The 23,428-nt window shown below is 40.4% G+C and overlaps 1 protein-coding gene across 5 annotated transcripts; it reads right to left on the bottom strand.

Moving 5' to 3' along the window:
• Positions 1-1,570: 1,570 nt before the first annotated feature.
• BDH2 (3-hydroxybutyrate dehydrogenase 2) lies at positions 1,571-22,985 on the bottom strand. Of its 5 annotated transcripts, XM_017660304.3 has the most exons (11): positions 22,878-22,938; positions 20,926-20,983; positions 19,805-19,896; positions 18,846-18,924; positions 17,586-17,682; positions 15,844-15,952; positions 11,016-11,076; positions 9,906-10,019; positions 5,082-5,140; positions 4,439-4,531; positions 1,571-1,938 (listed from the first exon to the last, which is right to left on the bottom strand). In XM_017660304.3, exons 3-11 carry the CDS (start codon positions 19,874-19,876, stop codon positions 1,885-1,887), a joined length of 738 nt encoding a protein of 245 aa, XP_017515793.1. In that variant the 5' UTR covers positions 19,877-19,896; positions 20,926-20,983; positions 22,878-22,938; the 3' UTR covers positions 1,571-1,884. The 5 variants fall into 5 exon arrangements, with proteins under 5 accessions (XP_017515793.1, XP_017515785.1, XP_073093335.1 ...); XM_017660296.3 differs by lacking the exon at positions 20,926-20,983 and having other exon boundaries at positions 22,878-22,983; XM_073237234.1 differs by lacking the exons at positions 20,926-20,983; positions 22,878-22,938 and adding an exon at positions 20,581-20,911.
• Between the last annotated feature and the right edge of the window lie 443 nt (positions 22,986-23,428).

Here is a 23,428-nt window from a genome sequence, read left to right as displayed (position 1 = left end):
GAAGACGCTGGGCGCCCTGCGGGCGGGTCTGTCAGGACCTTGGAGCCGCGCCGCGCGACGTCGCAGTGGGCTGTTCTCGCTGGCTGCCTGGGCGGCCCCTGGGGCTGGGATGAGCGTGGATCCCGGCGCCGAGCGTGGCTGGGAGACGTCGGGACGCTCGGGGGAGACGCGCGGCGCTGGCTCTTCAGGAGCCAGGAAAGGGGGCCAGGAAGCCGGTTGCTTGGTCTGTCGTTCCCTAAGCCAACTCACACGTTCTGGATTTTAACTCCATATTTTAGGTGTACTTTTTAGAAGTGTCTTCTCAGATGTCAGCGGGAAGACAGGGTTCTATCCCACCAACATTCTTCCCCGCTTTTATCGCTTCCTTGAGAGGCCTGCTTGGTATATTGTTTTAGATTTTTACCATTCCATCAGCAGTGTGCTTCTTTTCCTTGAAAACTTCCTTCAATTACCATATCTTTCATTCCTCTATATTTCCCCCCTCCAAATAAGTTTGTGTATATATTCGTGCGAACCCTTGCAGGGATATTAATTTACTTCAAAAATAAAAATTTTCTTACCTGTTTTTCACTCCTTTAAGCAAGTGCCAGTTTTAATCAGTGCTTTTCAGGTTAAGAGAGACAATGTTAAGTAAACGTCTCCACGAGATAGAAACCACTTATTCTTGTCTCTCGGGTCCTCCTTTGTGGAAGGAGTTTTCCGTCCAGAAACTGTCAGGGCATCTAAAATGATTATTTTCCTAAACTGAATTTTTCCTCTCCTAAAATTAGCAGAAGTTTCTAGTGACATTGGCTTCCTCTTACTGCAGTAATGAAATATATTTTTCCTTTTCTTTCAGTCGTATGATCTTCATTGATAAATCACCTGATTTTCATGATGGGAGAACACAACTTTTTGGCTAGATGTTACTTTGCTTTTATTGTTTATAACGTTTTATAATTCATACTTAACTCTAAGAGAACTAACTCCGAAGGAGCATTTGTTTATGTAAGGATCACTTTCAGAACTCATCATGTGTTTATTTAGAATTCATTTGTTCACAGCTATCCATCCATCCATCCATCCATACATGTATTTGCTCACAGCATAAAGTACTTCATAACATAAACTCCAGTGATCCATTACTTCTCTTGATAAGAGTTATAGCATTCTGATTATGATACACTGAAAGAAACCCAAGTCATTTGGCCCAACCCCTTAATTTCACAAACCAGAAAACTAAAATCTAGGATGAATTGGATGACTTGGTCTAGATTGCAAACCAAGCTATCTGTAATCCTGCAGTGGAATACTTGGTCCAGAAACCCAAAGCTAATCTTATAATCAATGGCCCCTTTGGGAATGCTAGTCAAAGTATTCTTTGCTATCAGTTTTAACTCACTTCCATCAGCTGCATAATATTCTTCCTCATACATATTAAACTCCCTTTAATGTAAATTACCAAAGCTGAACTCCTTACTACCTTACAAATTCATTTATAATGGTGTAAAATTTCAACATTGGTACCCACATACCAACCAGTGCAGAATTGTACAAAAATATTTGAATATTGGAAAATAGAAATTAATACTTTTTTAAAAAAACACTTTTTCTTCATATTTAATTTTAATTTCATATGCTTACAAATTGAGGTTTATCTTTAAAACTATTCATTTGCAATGAGTTAATTATCTTTTGTCATTCACCTACAATGATTTCAGAAGAGATTAGAATGAGTATTTTAACATACTTGAAGAATAAGGCCTCTGTGAACAATGACATCATTAAAAAGGGCTTGTTTTCCTTAATATGCCATTAATAGGAACAACATGATGGGTGAGTCTTCTTCATAACCAAGATCATTGGGTAAGAGGGGCCTGCCTTCCCAGCAAGAAGATCCCGAAATCACAAGCTCCAGCCTCCATCAATGACGACAGGATTGCCTGTTACGAAGGCAGACTGCAGTGACAAACACAAGGAGACAGAACAATTAACCAGGTTTAACACAGGATGTGTTTCTACAGCTTTTCTATGACTGAGACAGTTAACCAGTTTACTTTCATAGAAACAGGAAAGTGTACTTAACAAACCAAATATAGGAAAATCTGAATTAAATTTCAAGTGTTTTAAAACTGCTGAGTGTTCTTGTGATCTGCAGTTAACAAGCTTCTGGCTGGTGGTATGCACATGTCATGTTCTAAGCAGGATCTGTTAGGAGTTTGGTACCAGAATCAGAAAACTAGTAAGTTTGGTGATATACAGCCATTCTCCAAGTTAGGATAAAGTGTAGGCTAAAGTAGTACACTTAAATAATGAAACTTAGATCTATTTTAAACTAGCTGAGTTTTATGTCACCAATAAACTTTTGAACATAATCAAGTATATAATTCATAAAGTGGTCATGTCAGTTACTGAACAATTACATAAAAAAAGATATTGTATATTTAGTTGATCAATATACATAGGCATTCCAGGAGCTGAAGCCCACTAAATGCATTTTTTAAATTTATATGAATATTAATAATTATAATTATTAAACCACAAAAAACATTCTATACTACTTTGAGATATCTAAATCTGTATAAAACTAAAGAGTTTAAAAAAATTACTGATTTTTTTCCCACAGAATTTTTCATTTTCCAAAGAATTAAGGCTGAAGTAATTTTTGTGGTAGAGGTTTAATAATCTTTTAACTTAAAAAAATATTTTAACTTAAACATGGATAATAAACACTCAAATTTGCTTTAATTTTAAATTTATCTGAATGTGAGACAATGGAGGAGGCAGGAAGGAAAGACAACATAATGTGAGTACTGAAAATTTTAAAGTTCAATCTATGATCATGTAATGTAGATAAACTAGGAGGTTAACAATCACTACCAAGAAATGACCCCAAATCCCCCAACTTTTTAAAAAAAGGCTAACTTCTTGTTTTACATATGTACTCCTCTGGGCCCTTACACAAGGCCAAGGTCCTTTTGTAGCGTATATCAAGCCAGAACATTTCCAAATATTTGGTAACCTAAGCTCTGGCCACATTAGGACAATTTAGCTTACTGGCTGTACTCCCAAATCAAGTGAGTGCTTCTGAAGATGTGGATTCAGAGAGATCACAAAGGCTAAATAATTTACTTGCTCCATTAGTAATTTGTATAGCAACTTCTCCAGTTATAACAGTCCTCAGAAGTGTTAACTGTTCTGTCACCAAAACATTTCAACCCCTGTATTTGTCACATTCACCAACATGGGCTGTGCACCAAGTTACTGTAAAGAGCTAACTGATCAGTAACATACCTCCCCACTCTGTCTACTCCCCTTTCCTTCTCTCTTTTCATATATTTCAGTTTTCTGCTCATGTAATATTCAAAGACATAAAACAGAGGGGGATGTTTTTGTGCTCTATACCTTATACATAGAATTTGTTTTCCCAGTATGCCATTTAAAAATATATAATAGCTCCTAAGGAAGAAACTGGTTACTAAATAGAGGCAAAGTGGAAAGAGACAGAATTAGAAATTTCCATATATGATGACAAATAAGCAAGAATTTATAGAAAAAAGAGCCAGGGGGATTCTCCTAAACAAGTCACCAGTAAAACTTGGGAAAGGTGAAATAAAATGGAGTAACTTATTTCAAAGGGCTTTAAAATAGGGCCAGGAGGCCATTAAGAAGATGGGCTTTATGCGTGTCTCACTGGTGGAGCCATGAACTTTTGCACTGAGCCAAACTGTGAATATTCCAAGGACTCAGCCCAAACACCTGTAACTTGCTGCAGCAAGAGACTTTGCTTAGTGACAGCCTTAGCAACCAATTATATTCAGTCAAGATTAGCTTTTTGCTCCAACACCAAACAAAATTCTTTGTAAACAATGTCTCCAAGCTTTCCCTTTTGTCTTAAAAAGCGCATAACTTTTGTTCTCTAATGGGACACAACATGGGTTGCTGCTGTCTGGATCTGTGCGCCCCGGATTGCAATTTGGAGACTCCAGTTACATTTCTTTTATTTCAGTTTTGCCTTTTTTTCTCAGTGGACAAACTGAAAACAGCAGATATTGGTTCTGTGTCTTCTAGACACAGTTAAATCTGGTTAGCCCTCTCCCTGTTCACCTGAAGCTCTTGTGATTTTGGAGGCTCATTTGTTTGACTTACATTGTCAGAATTTCCCTAATTGTAATTTTTGAAAGTAACCATCTCTCATAAAATTGAGCAATTTGATTCTTTTCAATTGTTTCATTTGCCACAAGATTCAGTGACATGTAAAGCCGAAAGAGGAAGGAGCTGGTGGCTCAAGGTGCGGTCTTTAGTTGAGCGAATTAAATCAGAACTTATCCCTAACTTGTAAATGCAGCATCTTAGCATGTATGTATGCCATAATTGTCCAGATGACATTATTTTGATAAGCAAACAGTGGCCGACTGTGGTTGAAGGTAACAAACTCTCTAGGAAGAATAGTGCTTACTTCATCAGAAGCCAAATACACGCAGAGCAGGGCTATTTCTTCCGCAGTTGCTAATCTTCCAGTTTTCTGTCTCTTCAGGAAATCTTTCAGTGCCTGTGACAAGGAATCATACCAGACATTAGCGATGTGAGCTGAAGTATGAACTCACCACCAAGTCCTTCAGGGGGTCAAAGGCAAGAGGAATTGACAGCAGTTGCTGCCTTGGTTAACCATGCATGACACATGAAAATATTGTAAGTAATTGTAGAGCAGGTAGGACTCCCAAACTACTCAAGCTATTTGTATTATACTAAAACCTATACACACTGTGACAGATCAGAAAGTTAGTATTAAAGAAGAGGGCTTTTTTTCATTTTTTGAAATGGTAGTAAAATACACATACTGTATCATTACCATTCTAACCATTTTTAAATGTACAGTTCAATAGTGTTAAGTACATTTATATTATTGTGTAATAACAGAACTCTTACCTTGTAAAACTGAAGCTGTATACCCATTAATCACCAAACCCCCACCACTGCTCTTCTTTGCCAATCCCTGAAAACCACCTTGCTCCTTTCTGTCCCTGAATTTGTCTACTCTAGGTAAGAAAGAGGCATTTTTTAACCAGAAGATTGAAACACATGTGAAATAGAAGATATACCTCTTCAGGATTTGGTCTGGATTGTATTCTTTCTTGCAGAGATGGGGTATCAACTGTTCCTAAATTAAAGGGAGAAATTCAGCCTGGTTACTTACACTGAAAAAGAAACAAACTTTCAACTTCCTTTGTATTTGATACAACCATCAGTGATTCCTTCTCCATGACTTAGAGTGATCATTTCACCTTTATCGGCCTGCTTTTTTATTTATTAATAGGCTTACAACTTCTTCAGTAACATTTCTATGATCTTTAAAAGCACACACTAAAATTTTTTACACCAGGCAAGTACTCTGGGTGAATCACACAGCATTTTCAGTCACATTACATTGACATGATACTTTAATGGATTTTAAGCACCTGTACATGTATTACCTCAGTTAATCCTCACAACAACCCAGAGGTACAGATAAAATCAGTTCAAGGACCCAGACTGGCTAAATGATCTCAAAACAATACTCTGTTGTCAGGGTCCTCAGGGATGACTCCATGCCTGTCATGGACCTTGGTAATTGAGATGGTTCTACGTTTTCCTCATTAGCTTGCCTGTTTTCATGGGTTTCAAATTCCTATTTTAACTACTGTTTCATGTTTCTTATCAAAAAATATAATATGAAATTATTTCACTTCAAATAAAGAAGAGTAAAAATGACACTAAAAAAAAATTTAAATCCCACTTGGCTCACATTCCTACAAGTTTCCCAGACTTTGTTGTTAATTTATGTCATCTCTAAATCCTCTTTAAGAGGCCCCTCTTTTGAGTGACAATCTGGGGAACCACATATTTATAAGGTCATAAGAAATGATTTTATAGTCACAACCTCCGTGCCATCTTTAGACTATGCTCCCAAAAATACCACAAATTTGATGTTTACTAGGAAAACATTTTTAATTTTAGCATCATCTGCCATTTCTCTGGAGAGGCTGGGAATCTTCAAAATCAGCAAAATCCTGGCTTTTTTTGTTTAACAGCCTTTCTTTAGCTTTTTCTGTCTCCTCTCATGTTTCACTCTAAGTGGGCAGCACTTTCAATACTCTCGATGGAAAACTGCCTCAGCCAGATGACCAGGTTCATTAGAAACACTTTCTACCTCCCACACTACTGCAGGCAATACTGCTGACAAGCTTTCTGGAACCACATAACCCTTGTATCCAGTTTCTGATAGTACTTTCTTCACTTCCCTCATCAACAACCATCTTAAAGTCCAAAATTCTACCAACAGTTTGTTCAAGGAACCTTAAGCTTCACTCAGCACTCTCCTCAAAATCCTTCCAGCTTTAAGTTTCCTCTCACTGAGGCAAGTGAGCATTCCTATCTTATATATGGCTGGCATTAATGGCTACTAAATAAAAACTGGAGAGCAAGCCTATGCTTTTCACTTAGTTCTGTTGTCACCTGACTGCCGTGTCTGGAGTTGTGACCGTACAACCATCGGCACCATCTCAGACACACTCACTCCTTGTCAGGTTTTCTTCTGTGACTGGTTGTCAGTGAGTCACAATTAGTTCCTTGTTCCAGAGTTTGGTAATATACTTTCCAATCTTCTAACAAGTCCAGCTGTTAAAACAAGCACATTTTCCAAATCATTTTTGCCATTAATTCCATTGAGTAAATGGCACCAAGAATAGCTAAACTCAAGCATCATCAGTGTGTATGTTAAAACCCAGTGAAACTGTCTGTCCTGTATCCTCCTTTTTCTGTTTCTTTTAAGGAAAAAAAAAAACCTTTAATGAAGTCTTAGAATATTTGCACATACAAATTAAAGCTAATATTTGGTAAAGGCAATAAATATTTTAGAGAGACTCATCCTTGTTGAAGACTGGTTCACTATTCAAAATGAAAGATATTTTATCACTCAGGTTTTGAGTATTTCCATAAAATAAGATAATTTAAGGGATTTGCTCAACATTTCAAGTTGATTAATTTATACTTGTAGCCATAAAACACCACTATTCATTAACTGTAATGTTAGACTAAACTTACCATGTGCAAGTACTTGTAAATCAGGGCTCAAACTCCCAACACAGAGCAGTCAGCTTGTGCCAAAAGGTGACCTATTTTTAGACAATATTTAAAAAATCTTTTGTATCTGAATTGTTTTGCTCACTAGTTCCTTAGAGGCCTTACTGTGACACCCTCTTGTCATTGCGCCTGTTTCAGTCAGTGGAGTTACCAATCTAGCTTCTGAAAGCATACAAGTTTAGAACTCTTCTACACAGTGCCCTGCTCCTGGCCATTATATATATTTGAATATATGTCCATTATCCAAATATATTTCCAAAACATTATCCAAATATATGTCTGGGTTGGTCCATGTAGGAAAAATATGTATTTCTTAGAACTGTTATAGTTCTATACATGTCAAACCCTATGTTCTATTATGTAAGCATTTATTTTTCTTGGGTAGTATGAGGTAAGAGAACATATAATCAACAAAACATCTGACCTAATATGTGTATTTAATCATGTTACAAAAAATGGTTTGTGTTTTCCACAGGTAACCTTTGATGTAGCCTGGTCTCCAAAGTACACGAGAGGTGCTACAGTTACACTGGAACTGCAGGTGCCCGTGACTCCTTCTTCATGACGTCTTATGATGTGCTAACTCGGGTCTGCTCACACTGTACTGCGTCAGCCAGTTCTCCCTAAGTGAGATGCTGTGGATAAAATAAGAGCTCCTGTGGCCAGGATTCTCACCTGGCCCTGGTTGACTAGCTCACTGCACACCTGTGGGCAATACATGGCTGTTGACTCTATATAAAGAGCTCCGCCCAATGCTCTGGGCACAACACAGTGGCAGGGCTGCAAGGCTGCAGGAGAGCAGAGGCTGGAGTGGTGGCAGTGTTGAGGACAGAGACCCAGAGGATGGCTGTGCAGGATGACTGTGCAGAGAGGCCCAGAGAAGAGCTGCGTGGGATGGCTATGCAGGCAGAGAGGCCCAGAGGACGGCTGTGCAGACAGAGAGGACCAGAGGCAGAGACCGGCTTGCTGCATGCAGACTCACTCTGAGTGAATGGGATTCTAGTGACTGACCTGTCACCTGGAAATAAAGTTGGGTATAACCCTTTCACCCCAAGACCGTTTTACTGTCATTTTCTTGATCACATTGAATCCATAGTGAACTTGCCTGGGGTTAAAACCCATTGTCAAGACAGATGGTAAAGATGTATTGATTTTCGTCTGTTCTACTTCAGTGTTCAATGTATGTAAATCTGAAGCTGCTTATTTTCTCATCTTCTGAGTTTCATTTGTGAGTATCCAATTTTCTCTTATCAGCTGCATGCTGTACTTCAGTAATCTTGATTATAAGGTAATTCTGAGAGTCTGTGATATTTGCCAAATATTTAGGTCTCATCTTGATCCCCGTGGCTTCAAGCTGCATGAGCAATTTTTTATAGTAAAGTTTCAAATCTTCTCATAGTTTTGTTAAAACCTCTTCCAATGATGCTGTAACTTTCTGTTTCAAAGTGCTTTTTCTTACAACTATCACAGGCATAATATCATTTAAATTTACTTTGTTCAAATAGCTTTTCAACTTTTAAAAATTAGTTCCTCTCTCTTTTCAGGTATCTTCTTTCTTCCTTGTTTCATTTGTTCAATAATCTCAATTCTTAATAAAGAGGTATCAGTCCTGGAGAAAGAGCAGGTTGACAAGGAAGTGAAGGAAAATCAATGAGATCTGGTTGGGTGATTGTGGATAAAATGAGAGTTCCTGTGGCCAGGATTCTCACCTGGCCCTGGTTGGCTAGCTCACTGGACACCTGTGGGCAATACATTGTTATTGAATCTATATGAAGAGCTCCACCCAGTGCTCTGGGCAACATGGTGGCATGGCTGCAAGGCTGCAGGAGAGCAGAGGCTGGAGTGGTGGCAGCACCGAGGACAGAGGCCCAGAGGATGGCTGCAGGGGGGCAGATGGGCCCAGAGGCAGAGACCGGCTTTTGCATGCAGACTTGCTCTGAGTGAACAAGATTTTAGTGATTGACCTGCCACCGTGGATATAAAGTTTGGTATAAACACTTTCACCCTAACAGCGTTTTACTGTCATTTCTTTGGTCACATTGAATCCATAGTGAACTTGTCTGGAGCTGAAACCGATTGGCAAGACACCTTCTTACTAAGTTATGCTTTTCTCCTTTCCTGTATATGAGGGTTCAGCATACTCTCTGGTAAAAAGCTAGACAGACAATATTTTTAAAAGCTTTGCAAATCATTTGGTTTGTTAACTACTTAACTCTGCTTGTAGCATGAAAGCGGTAGTAGCCAATACATACGCAAACTGGGTGTGAATGGGTTCCAGTAAAGATGTATTTACAAAACGGGTCAGATTTGGCCTGCAGGCCACAGTTTGATCTCCTTTTTATAGCACAAAGGAAGGTGTTAACCCCCTCCTTTTTATTTATAGGCCACTCCAGGTGATTTATATGACTTAAGTAGTGTCTGTGTTTGGAGAAGCTCCTCTTTTTTCCTGCTGTCCTATGAGGACAGTCTACTTTTCATCTCTTCCCTGACAAGGTCATTCCTGGTGTTCTCCAAAACACCAAGGCCTGGCTTGTTACGTCTCTTGGCCACAGGATTTGGAACTGTGTCATGCACATGAGTAGCATTTAAACCCTCTGCATCTGTGGCTCATTCCTAATGACTAAGGATCTCTTTCTCAACTTACTGTTGGATTGTTACCTTAGTAAGTATAGACTCCATTTCTTTTGAATTTTTCCCAATGACAGGACACAATATGTGGTAAATAGGCTCATGTAGACATCTTTCACAATGGCAACCAGGATATCCAAACAGACCAGTTCACAGTCCTGGAGTGCCTAACTCACCTGGACATACACAGTTGCACCTGATACCCTGCTGGATGAAGTCTGCAGCCACGGACTTTGTGAGGCCTATCACGGCTGCCTTGGTTGTGCTATACACACCTCTGTTCACAACTCCTGAGGATGGAGGGAAGGTTCAACAATTGAAGGAATAAAAAACATACTTCCTTATAGCAAGGGAACACAAAGTACATCCAGTTACCATTGTTATGCTTCCTCACACCCCAGCCCTTTAGAAAATTGACATCAGGTTTTCTCCCTTAATAAGGTTAGTTTCTATATCTGGAATAATATTATTGGCAAATTTCAGCTGAGGCTTAAGTGTTGAGATGCTATACCTAAGTGACAACAGTGGCCTTAGTTTCATCATCAGTTGGTAGAACCCTCAGGCAGATCCCAACAGAAAATGAGGGTAAGGAAAACAAAATGAAACAAAACAAAAAAATCAAGAGGCTTAGACATTTATGGCATTCCTCTCTTGTGTAGGCTTAATGTGTGTATCCTTGTGATGAAAGGACTATTATCTCAGCCATAGCTATTTCATTTTCACCCTGCAAATCCATCTGCGCCAGACTGTGGCATTATCTCCATTCTTGCACTGCAGTCCTGGCCCTTCCAAGTTGACTCTCACGGTAGGGCCCAGATCAGCCTTTTGTCAAGTACTCCTCATAGCCACAGGCAGTTACGCACCACCCCCACCGGGACAGCACTTGGCACACACCTGGGTTACAGTGCTCTTACACTGCAGAGGATGTGCATTTGCCGGACTCTCTCCTGCTTTTGGATTGTGAATTCTTACAGGGAAGAGGCATGTTGTGGGTATTCAGTACATCTTTTTTCATTGATTAAATGGATAAGTGTTTCCTTTATCCAGATTAATTTCCATATCCATTAGAAGGAATAAAAGGGAGGGCAAAGGAAATCAAATTTATTTGATTTTATAACTAGTTCACATCTAAGGCAAAGGACTGATAGTTAAGGAACTTAATCCAATTAAAAATGTTTTGGAATTATTTGTGGGTTTTATGATCTCTGCTTTGCTTGTTCCCCAAACCCACAGCTTGTGAAGGTGTGTGAGTATATGCATCCTGATCCCCAGAGGAAGAGACCCACCTGCAATGCTGGAGGCCACAGAGGACATGTTGATAATGTTGCCGGATTTCTGAGCAAGCATCTGGCAAAACAAAACAAAAATACCACTCAGCAGGCTAAAAATACTACCTCTTTAAAAGATTTGCATTTATTTATGGTTTGCAGAACCATCTTGTTACATATTAACATTAAGTGCTGTTAGGCTATCCTAACAGTCTCAGTGCCAGGAACTGATGGCATGTGTGCACACTCCTGGGCACGAACAGTTCCCAGGGTGGTCACCCACTGCCTTTGGCACCGGCATCAGCAAGACCAGGAATGAACTCTGAGCTCAGCAGAATCCAAGTGAGCACTGAATGGTACTGTTATGTTTCTGATGATGTTCTCACTCCTCCATTCAACACATATTCATTGACTGCTTATTGTGGTCTGATGTAGTGCCAGGTCTAGGAGATTCAAGGCTAAATGACAGCCTCAGCCTATAGAGAGCTGCCAGTCTGATTAGAGGGGCTCACATGACCAGCATCCAGGGAGAGCAGAGGCCTGCACAGAGAGGTGGGGAGGGTGGCAGGGGTAACTTCAGGCTGTGGGACACTCAGAGGAAGGCTCCTGAGGATGCAATAGATGGGCTGATTTTGAAAACTATAGTGTTAGAAAAATTACAGAGAAGAGAGTTTTAAGGAGAGAGAACCACATGTATCTTTAAAGGCTCTATCATGGAGCCGGGAGGAAGGGATGGGTCTGGCTGGAATGTAGGTGTGGGAGGAATGAGGCTGCAGATGCTAAATTTAGGAATTTCGGTTTTATCCTAAAGGCAAAGTGTGACAATGAAGGGTTTCATGCAGAGGAGGGGGGCCTGTTTGGTTTGGGGAATACAGAGATTACTGTGGCCCCATGCAGAAGCTCATGCAGTGACTTGGGAAAGGAGTGCTAAAAGCAGAGATGCAGACCCACCTCTGGAGGAGGCTGAGGTTAAGAAGGGCAGGAGTTGGGAACTGGTTACAGTGAGGGCTGCAGCCCCCATCTAAGGCAGTGCTTCCTATGAACACCTTCAAAATTCCCCCACTAAAAGTATGAAGGTCTGAAGAGGAATGTCTGTGGCTCATTTGTCCTCCTAGAAAGAGTACACAGTAAGTGGTCAATACATTTCTGATGGATCCAAATCTCTTACAGTAGTTTAAAGTGCAGATTGCTGGGCCCTGTCCCAGACTTAAGGGAATATATAAATAAGAAAAACTGCTATGAATTAAAAATATCTTTCAAGTGAACTTATACATAATTATAACATATATGAATGTTTTCAAGATCATATATGTGCAAGGGCATATGTACTCATGAATGGTTGGGGGGAAGCAAGAGGAGAGAATTCCTGCCCAGGGGCACTGACTTCCTCTGAAATCAGAGGCTGGGAGGATGACAGTGAAGGACAAGGGGAGATGGTGGACATAACAGGCTGGTGAAGAGTTAAAATAACTGCAGGGAGGAACCAGAAGAACAACACTGGAGAAAAGAGGGAGGAAAGGCAGGATGCATATGTCAGGAAAATCAAGTTTCTACAAGAGTTTCTCAGTGGGCCGTGTGAAGGGTTGGGAGAGAAAAATCACTCTTATTGGGCTAAGTTTCTCCAGCAGCTTTCAGATAAAGAGGCATAGAAACAGAGGAGGTGAGTGATCAGATGGTCTACAGATGAGGTTGCTAAGATGGTACGCCTTCTCACGGTATTCTAACTTCCTGTTTAGCTACTAATTGTACCTGAGAGCAGTCTAAAACAACCCAAAGTGCTGTGTTGGACACACTAAAAGGATACAAGGAGAGGTTGATGTGACCCAGCAAAGTTGAAGATGGCAGAGGCGAAAATAATATATAACCTAACTTGTCTTTGTGATAAAAAGGATCATAATGAAATGGGGTCCCATAAAAAAGCCCAGGAAAAGTAGCATAAATGGTGTTGAAAACTAAGTCTTAAAATTCTTTCTTCTCCCATTTAAAAAATGACATACCCAATTTAAGTTAATTAATTTGAGTTTTATTGAGCTGTCACTGTCATATATAATCTATTTTGGTACTTATAGAATACATATACCCAATTTAATATATAAAGATGGGCTATTAAGTAAGTTCAGTCTCTAATCTTCTGAAATGCAGTAATTCCTCAGGTAAAACTAGAATACGGTCACCCAGGAGATGCTAGTGCTGCCCCCTGACACCTCTACTATCCACTCAGCCAGGTCCACCTGCTGATTGTAGAGCCCACAGCCCTGGCCTCCTTCCATGCTGCCTTCCCAGCACCAGCTCAGTCCTGCTGGTGTGAATGCTCCTCCTGGTTCCCCAGGCAATAGCTCTTTCTGGCAGATATGACTTGGTAAGTATAAAGTGAAGTGCCTGGTACATAGTAATACTATATGGGACTGATCTCCAGGAACTCAGGTGGGGCTAGAAAGAGCTCGAAAGATTCTCTCTAGCTGCAACTAGTTAGTCTTACTGACTTAGCCCTTCTATCCCCGGTGACCAGTGCTCAGCAACCAAATTTGGTTTCTTGAGTCTTCAGTGATTTCATGCCTCACTGCAACCTGGATTGACAATGTAGATGTGTTTATTCATTTAACAAGTGTTTGCTAAGCACCTCCATATTCTAGGGTCTCTTCTAAGATACAGTGAAGGGGAAAACCTCCCACATATCCAAGACCTTCCTGAATGCTTGCTATAAAGGATATTCTCTTCCATTGCATTAGTGGACCTTGGATTCTGCATTGACCTCTTATAGTGTTTCCAACTTGTTTTTTGCCTTTGACTGATCTTCCAGTTTTGGAGGTTTTGAGTATGTCTAACCATGAACAAAAATTTCCTACAAATGTTCCTGTGTCTTGACCACCTGACCTTTTGTATCTGCCTAGACTCTAAATCTTCGCCTGGAAAGTTTTAACCTGGTATATGTGACTCACAGTTAATGGGCCATGTCTAGTAGATCCTAAACAATTAGGGCTGGAAAGGATTGTGTAATCAATCCATCGCCCTCATTTTAAATCTGCCATGTGCCGTCTCCCATGACACATGGCAGATTAGGGGCAGACTGCAGGCTGTGCCTAAGGTCTCCTGAAGCCACAGTTGGAAATCTGGGTTCATGTTCGTTAGGGTCACTTATATGAGTGGCACTGACTCCTTCTGATTCTCCATTCCAGTCATTAATATCTCATGGAGTTTTCACAAATAAGTGTTACTGGCTTATATGAATTGTTAAGATGCTTTAAATCATAGGCAAACTCACTAATTTGCAAGTTAGTGTTTGATATTTTACAAGCCAATATATTTAAGTTTAAATTTCAGCTCCTCTGTGCCCCATACCCACTTCCTTCATGATATTTGTAAGGCATTCCAAACAGGAAGAAGGTCGGTTTTACAAACGAGTCTCATACATGTTCAACAGCCTTACCCACTATGACCTAAGCTTTCCCCTTTTCCCATAGCCTCTGTTTCCCTCCCATATCCTATGCTTCAGAAAATACATTCAAGTTCCAAATAACATAGATTCTGATAATTCCAAATAAGAAAAAAAGGGAAATTTATGTTTTTTAAAAATGTGCTAGTTCAACAATTTATGGGCACGCCCAAAGATCCCTTGGGCACTAAACAAGTAGATTTAAAAAAATTCCTTTGTTACTAAGTTTGTTTTCCTAATTTTCCTTTTAATGTGCATGTGGATCCTTCTTGATATAAGGCTGAATGTTCAGAGCAAAGTATTAGCTTTGCCTTTAGAAAGCTCTTCCCCTCACCTAGGGTGGGCAGCATTCAGTATGTCAGTCAATTAATCCTTCTGGTGAGAAGAACGGCTCTTCTTATAGCCATGAACTGAGCTGGGTCTGTACTCAACCCCTTTCATTGTTTGAGCCTGTGCTGTCTGTACTTTCTGGCTTATAAGCACATTTGAAGTCAATGCTTTTCATATTTATATACCCACCTGAGCACCTAGTGTGGAGCTTTATATCAAAAGACATTTAATGCTTATTGTAAAATAAAATGAAAAACACAGATGCGTTGTGGGAAGGCTGGAGAACTCAAGAGTAGCAGACTCCAGAAGAATAATTTCTCTTCAGACATAATGTCTCCCATCTCTTTGGTTCCTCTGTGGCTCAGTTAAAAACAGGAGTGCAAGGAGAATACTCAGGGCACAGAAAGGCGATGGGCACATTCATCACAAAAATGTGTGCTCAGACACTGAAATTCAAGAAGGGCCCAACCTCCAGGGCTGGAATCCCGGCTCTCACCACTTGCTAGTCATGTGACCTTGGGCAAGTCACGCAGCTCCCCAGGTCCATCCCCACGCAGTGGGGGTGATGAAGCAGTACCTGCCTCACCGGACTGTTTTGGTCCGCACGCTCCTTGCTGTCCTCTCCCCATACACCTGAAGGGTTAGCTCCCTCATTTCTTTCGACCTCTATGAAACTATCACCTTATCAGTGAGGCCCTCCTGGACGTTGCGATATTCTAGCTCCTTTTACTTGTTAGTACTTACAACCACCCCACATGGTTTATGTTTATTTAATCACATATTATACTGTCTCATACCTCAAAAACGAGTCCCTTATGGAAGGGCTTTTATTTAGTTCTTTGAGGTGTCTTTTGCACCTAGAATGGAGGCTGGCATGTAGGAAGTGCTTAATATTCCTCGAGTGGATGAACTGGCTGGGTAAATGAGTTAAATTATATCAAACACCTTGATATAAATGTTAACTACACTTTAGTCTTTATGTTAGCTATCATCACTCTTCAGCACACGGGATCCTCTCTGGATGCCCTGGATGGAGACCTACTTATCAAGTGGTGCTTATCCTGTCGGTGGTGGTCATCTTACTTTAGGAAGAAATGCCTTGATCATCAGGTACATGCTGCGGACATTGAGATTCATCGAGAAGTCCCAGTCTTTCTCCTCACAGTCCAGGATGGTTCCATGATGGACAAAACTGGACAAGTGATTAAAGAATGGGGGAAAATGATCATTTAAAAAGATTTCTATCCCATTTCCTTATCTTTTTGTTGTCATGTATTGACTTTGACCATTGTCCCTTCCCTTACCACGATTTCTAAAAATTCAAACACAGTATCACTTAGTACATTAGGGTAATAAGTATCCCAACAACTTAAACTAAATAAACTTATTTGAAAACAACATCCTTCTTTTATAAGAAGGCAAAGCTTTGGGGCTACTCAACATAAGAAGCTCTACACCAACTGCACATTGCAGGAAACATTAAAAACAAAGGAGAACAGGACACCTGCCCTGATTTCCACTTTAGCAATGGAGCCCTCAGATGGCCCAGATAGAGCATTCTCAAGGGAAATCAAATTGCAAGGAAAACAAGCTTCTCAACATCTCAGGGTAGCAAAGTATTATCACTGCTGTACAGTTTTAACATGGTGAGTAAGCAAAGCAGAACAAAACAAAACCCTTAACATAAGATTCACTCTTTTTCAAGTCACATTTCCCAAGGAAGCTTTCTAAACACTGGAATCTCAGTTGATTGTACTCTGGACCAAAATTATGTAATTAATTGGAAAACGTTGGTTGTGATTCCCATGTACCACTGTACTTCCAGTTCAACTGAATGACAGCAAGAACTACATGCTCTATTTCTGGATCATTCACATTGCTGAAAATGTAATAGATGCTCAAAAACTGATTTTGCTAACTGATTTTTTCATGGCTGTGAGTATATTCTCATACAAAGATGAACAGATTATTATAAAATAGATCACCAAAAACTGTTGCCAGAATTTAATTTCCACACATTGTAACATATGGTAAACTATGGATAGACAGATTTTTTTTTTGCCCTAAACATAATTAGGAAGAACCACAAAAATACATTAGAGGGCCCTAGGATTTTTCTGTCAATGCAGCAGTAGAAACATAACACTGCATAAGAAAAGTGGAACCTCAGAAGGTATCTACATTGTTTCCAAGGAAGCCTGGCTTGAACTCATCTCTGCTATCCCTAGAGAAGGAGGATATGAGTGCTGACTGCATCTACAGGCAGCTCCTCTACTTCCCATCTCTCATCACACATGGGCAGTAAGTTTGGTGTCACCCTAATAAGTTAAATAAAGCCATTCTCTTTGAACTGTCTATAAAGGTGCAACCTGGAAAAAGGTATAAAGGACTTACTAGAATCTTGTGCCAAAAGGTTGGGAACACCTGCATTTCAGTAAACTGAGTACTTGGCTTTCGGCAAATACACTTCATTTCAAAGACATTTTACTGAAAAATCGTTTTTCATTTTATTACATAAGTCCTTGTGGCGCATTAGTGACAAGTCTGTTGGCCTGAGCCTCTTTACCAGCCTTAAGAAAACCAAAAATTGTTTTGGATTCATACCAGTTCTCTTGAGTAGACCTTAACTGCCTTTGGGACTCTAGGCCCAGGGTCAACTTCCATGGCTGTCTTACTTGCAATAAAAATTCTGTCCAAAATCTAGCCACATTTCTCAAGGAATATATTATGGTTTACAATGAATAGTTTTGTCATGTTATCAAAATTATTTTAATAAGTCATAGAACCCTTTCTGTAAGGAGGATCAAATTAAAGATATGAATTACCCAGCAACATTAAAGAGAACATCGAGTCTCTCAACTTCTTTGGCAAACTCATCGATTTGTTTCTTCTTTGTGACATCAAGGACCCGAGTTTGAATACCTGAAAAATAAAACAAAGGCCACAATAATCCATCAAAAATATTTACTTTGGAGAATTAGCTGTTTTGAAGTACAAAGATTTCAACATCTGTCCAGGTAGGCTTCATAGGATTGTTGACCATTAGTAGGGTCTTACAAATCTTAAGAATCTCATTAGTAAAAATCTTAAAATCCTCCCCATCTTGACCTCCCAATAACACATCTCTCTTCTCTCCATTCTCTAAACTGAATAATAAAAGTCCTTCCTGAGTAAGGCCTTACAGTGAAGTCTAAATGATCTCTATCAGATGCTTCCCAGTTAGTCAGCAGTAATAATTGGAGGTGGGCCCATTTTAGCCAATTCTTCTCCCCCAAGGTTGAGTCAGGGCTATAGTAATGCTGAATTGTGTGAGGGGGAAAGACAGGGGGGTGAAATAAGAGATTGCTTCTATTTGTGCATTTTACCTTTATGTAAATTCTATTTTTTATTAGAAATGACTTTGTGGTCAAGGATATCATCATTATTTCTAGACTAAATTGCAAGGAGAAGAAATGAGAAGCCAGAGGAAGGGATGAAATGTTTGAAGGCTACATAGGAGAGGTCTGGTATGAGGTCTGAGATACACACTGGGCCAGTTAACCAAAAAAAAAAAAGAAAGAAAAGAAAAAGAAAAACCCAAACATTCTCTAACTCATGCAGGAGTCATTGTTTGTATGTTAAAAAAATGCATATGACTTATTTCATTATTCTCTTTTGGTACAGAAAGAAAAGATTATAAACAAAGGAAGGGAAGACTGACACAGAGTTTCAGAAAGACTTCTTTTCCTTTGTACTTTTCCACAGCTTTACTTTGTTGGAATTATAACTCAACATATCTAGTTGTCATCAAAAGTTAATGTAACAACGGTTACATTTTCACATATAATTTTGTAATTAGGTACTGATTCCTTCAAAATGTCAGATAAATAAAAAATGGTAAGCATACATCTTAAAATTTTGTTTATATAAAACTATACTTATTTTTGTCTGTACAGTCATGGAATATATATTTGATATCAGAGTATCAGGCTGTAAGAAGGTGAGTGGAGCTGAGCTGCTAAGGAATTTTCTTCGACATCTGAGTATTAATGCTTTAAATACCCTGTGGACTCTGGATGCCAGGTTGAAGTTGCTGAGTGGCTCACCTGGGTACTTTTCCAGTTCCTGAAGTTTCGACTCATTGATATCTGTGGCTATGACTTTGGCACCTTCTCTTGCAAAAGCCTGGTAGAGACAATGTACAAGTAAAGTCTTTGTTTCCTTGGAGAAACTGTTCTCATAAATGTGGCCATTTAGCCTCTTCCTCTTTATCTTATTTTTATTGTTGTTTTCCCTATAAAAAAGGAGAAATTTCAAACTAGCTGGTCTCACCTCACCCTGCCCATTGTACTTACTATTTTCATCATTAGTTAGAATGTGACACACATTGTGCTTGTCCTCTGATTTTGTTAAGTAAAATCAAATAAAAGTTTTTAAAAAGTAGGGTTCTGTTATTAACACCTCTCAAAATACTGCTGTTATGATTTGATGCCTGTATTCCACATCCAAGCAGGTTATTATATTCCAATAATAAAAGAAGAATGCATTATTTCAACACTTTTCCTCCCAGGAGTATACTACTGTTTCATAAAAGCCAAAACACATTGTATTATACTTATAGTGTGTCATTAGCTCAGGTGGGGAGTATAATGTGCGGGAAGCTGATTTAATTAGAAGGTAAAGGTAACCTGATAGTCTGGTAACTCAGGAGTCATATACCTGAACTGACAGCCTTCAGAAAGCTATGCACTCCTTTTTTATTTTAATTTAATTTAATTTTTATTTTATTTTATTGCAGTAAATTAATTTTATTGCAAACAAACTGAGGCAGAGAAGTAAGTTTTTCAGAGTCAAAGATTATCAGTGATGTCATATAATAAATACGGAAATATTTATTCCTTCAATTGCCTGGGGTCAGAAGTAACGGCTTTTCTTTTTGTAAGTTGAGAGAACAGAAGCACAAAAATCAATTTTAAAAAACAGAGCAGAATGAATAACCATGGAATCTGTCCCCATGGTTCAATACCTCAAAAGTTAATCAGGACAGCAAGAGAGAATAACTTACTAATGCAGACGCCCGGCCGATCCCCTGAGCAGCCGCTGTCAGGACGATGACCTTCCCTTCAAGCCGACCCATAATGGAACCTGGGGCTTAATCTACAGACATGTGTATTTAATGGCTTACATTGTAGCACATGGTCCTGTGCAGTAACATCTAGCATGCAACAGTTCAGTGCACTCCTTCAAGAACTGGACATCAACTCTATACAAGTATCTGGATTTTTTTGTTCATTATCTGAATTCTGCAAGAACGTTTACTTGAGATCTCCAGCTTTGTGTTTTGCATAACCCACGGAAATGATAACTGGTGACAGACAGGCCCTGGACTTAACTGGCCTTCTGATTTCTCAGTTCCTGGAGAGACAGCCTCTGATGCGGACACCCCGGGAGGCCTTCTGCTCACCACCACCACAGTCCCTGCACACACTGCTCTAGCTTTTTGTGTCCACCACTTGGGCTGCCCCTCACTTCCTCTCCTGTACACTTGATTATCCATGGTGTTCCTTTTCCCATGGAAAGACTTCACAGATGGCCTCAGAGAGTCACTTAACAGAAGAGCTGGAAAATCAAATCATATCTAATACCCTCATGTTACAGAAGAAACTGACTGGACCTGCTGAAGGTCACAGAGCCGGACCTGACCTTAGGCCTCTGGACTCTGTTGCTATGTGAACATTCCACTCCACAAATGCTGCTGATCCTCGTCTAAAGTTTAAGCATTCAGTAGTAACACTCTAACATACACAATCAGTAATTTTTAAAAGGGAGGACTGAGAATACCTGATGTAGGGGACATATGCTGTGCACGAGCTATTTGGCCAGTGCTGGGATTGTGGCTGGAAGGGTGAGAGGAATGGCTAATGATGAAGTTGGGGGTGGTGAGGAGTCAAACAACCAAATGAGGCTGTCTTCAGGGAACCCAGTTCCTTCTTCCACCCTGCAGTCCTTAGTGTGTGTCTCTGACCTCACACCAGGTCACAAAATGGCTGCCGTGTCCTAAGGCATCATATCCACATTCCAGGAAAAAAAAAATCTGGTGGGGGATGGGGAGACGAGCAAAAGCCTTTCAGAAGGCCCCCCTCTTTCTCTTCAAGAAGGAAGCCCTCCTCAGAAGTTCCAGCTTACATTTCACTGGCCAGCTGTCTCAGCAGAGGCCAGGAATTGGCGTTTTGTTTTCCAGCCTCTATTAAGTGAGAAGCAGGTTAGAAGTGAGTTAGGTGGGTGTTGAGTGAACTAAGTTGAATAGTGTGTACACAGATAGCCTGCAGATCTGTCTGCTCAATTCCAGGTAGTAGCTAGTCTTGCCTAGAGGGTTCACATGATCTAGGCCTTTCTTTCTGAACTTCGTTCTCTTCAGCCAAACTAGGCTTTTTGTTGTACCCCATGTGCACTTCCCCTTCAAGCCTCCACCCTTAGTCCAAGCTCATCCTGGGGAAGGCCAGCTACTCCAGGGACAATGAGCACTGAGTGGCTTCTAGAAACTGCATAACATGATCATAGTATTTTAGAAAGACCCGCTGTGGAGAGCAGCCCAGGGAAGGAGCGAGCAGGCAGGAGCAGGGGTTCCTTAGGAGGCTGCTGCAGGAGTCCAGAGAAGCTGGTGAAACTGCATGGAAGGGGAGAAGGGGTGGAAGAGGGAAGTGCCTCAGAGATGAGGCAGGGCTGGTCACCAGTGCACTACCTCAAAGAGATTCTGTGGTTCGCCCAGTACTCAGCAGCTATGAATTAATACCTAGGTCTCTGACTGCAGGCCTAGTGCTCACTTTCTTCTGGTCCTCTCAAGCCCAGGTGACCTCTCTAAATCCCTGCAGGGTGTTGGGGCCTATACCTCCCATACCCAGTAACCCACCACAAGGCCCCCTGTGCCCAACCCGTGGCTGAGTTTGTGCTGAGGCCACCTTCCCATGGGCAGTTCCCAGGCCCAGCAGACCCATTTCTGCCCAGAGTCCTCCTCCAGCCTTGTTGACACCCGGCAGACTGCAAGCGTAGGGGCTCCTCGCAGCTGGGCCTCCCTGGCCCCCTCCCCTGCAGGTGCACTTCCCTCATGGTCTTTTGGGTTGCCCGCCTTGTTTTCTCACACCAGCATTTCCCCTAATAAAATCCATTCAGGTTGAAATCGGGTCTTGGAGTCTGCAAGTGGGAGGGCCAGGCTAACAACCCTGTCATATGACTACTGACTCCAGGAACTAGCTTCCTTGCTGTTCTCTGATTGTCTGCATTACTTGTGCAAAGAGAAGCTGAGCTTTTACCGTGCTTGATTTCCTCTGATGCAATGAGTCTGCACCATTTAAAAAATTTTTCCTACAGGAACGATACGTTTTCACTTTAAATGAGGAAATAATTAAGAAATACATGCAATATATACTTTAGAAAGAGACTCCAATAATCTTCACCCTCCTCCAATCCCAAGAATGGTGTATTGAAAAGCTGTCATTTCATACCATTGTCATGAATGATTTTGGCACCCGGCACTGTGAAGGCCCAGCCAAAGGTTTCCCTAGGGAACTCTGACTTCCCTAGAAGTACTTGCTGAATAATTGCGAAAGCACAGAGCTGCCATTTTGTGCACTCTGAAAACCTCTCGCTAGCTGGCCTCCCTGTCTTTCTGGGACCAGATTTGGGGACTAAAGCCTTACTATTAGGATAAACTGCACCATCTAATTACAGTGGATTTGTTTGGGAAAATGAGTGTAAAAGTAGCCTGAAATGGTAAAACAAGGCATAAATACTCTTCATAAAACAACTCTCAATAAATCTAGTGTGAAAACCACACATGATGGCTTTCTCACTAAATATTGGAATCAAAATGTTAATTTTTGTTAGTGGAGACCCAGCATTTTTAGTTTCATAAACCAGGAAGAAAGGTGTTCACCTAAGACACTGTAAAATCCTCTCTCCTTCGGCTGTTTTGAAAAATACCAGACCAGAGTTTCAACCTTGTTAAAATCACCCTTATCTTGATCTAACTGCTAACATTAATACTGAAATAGTTAACATGGAGAACAAAGCAAAATCTAAAAATTAAGCCTCCCTTTTCCCAATCCTAAATTTAATTAAAAAGTCTTAGTTCATCTTACTTTGGGGCGGCGAGTGGTTGGCGTCCTCCAGATCACTGTGTGAACAGCAAATTTGAGAACTTTGTGCATAGCAAGTCAGGTGCTAAGTTAGTGCATGCTGGGATTTGTAGTTTAGTTTCCCAGGGTTTTTAAAAAAAGTGTCTCACATTCATATACTTATGTTTACATGCTGCCATCTAGTGGAGCTAAGGTACAACTGCTAACTCCAAGTTGAAAAGGAGAAGCACCTTACAGCTTTGGATGTGGAAGTCATTTACTCATTAACCTAAGACCCTGTTGTTTGTGCCTACTAGATGCTGTTCTGGCGTATTCAAGATTGAGTGAGTCAGAAACTGCAAGTGGAAGACAGTAGAGCAACAAAACAGAAGGAACCCTAGTCATTTAAGATAGTGGAGCCTTCCTTACAGGTTCTTAATCAATATTGTTTTGAGGGAAATAAATATTCTTACGTTTAAGTATAGTTATGGTTATTTTGTCACAGTCTATTCTAGCACTAATATTTGAACTGTTGTGCAAATTGACTGTTGAACACAGGCATAGGAGACACTGAC

This window comes from Manis javanica, chromosome 5, assembly GCF_040802235.1.
Source record: "Manis javanica isolate MJ-LG chromosome 5, MJ_LKY, whole genome shotgun sequence".
Classification (NCBI taxonomy): domain Eukaryota; kingdom Metazoa; phylum Chordata; class Mammalia; order Pholidota; family Manidae; genus Manis; species Manis javanica.
This window is presented reverse-complemented; position numbering and strand designations above follow the sequence as displayed.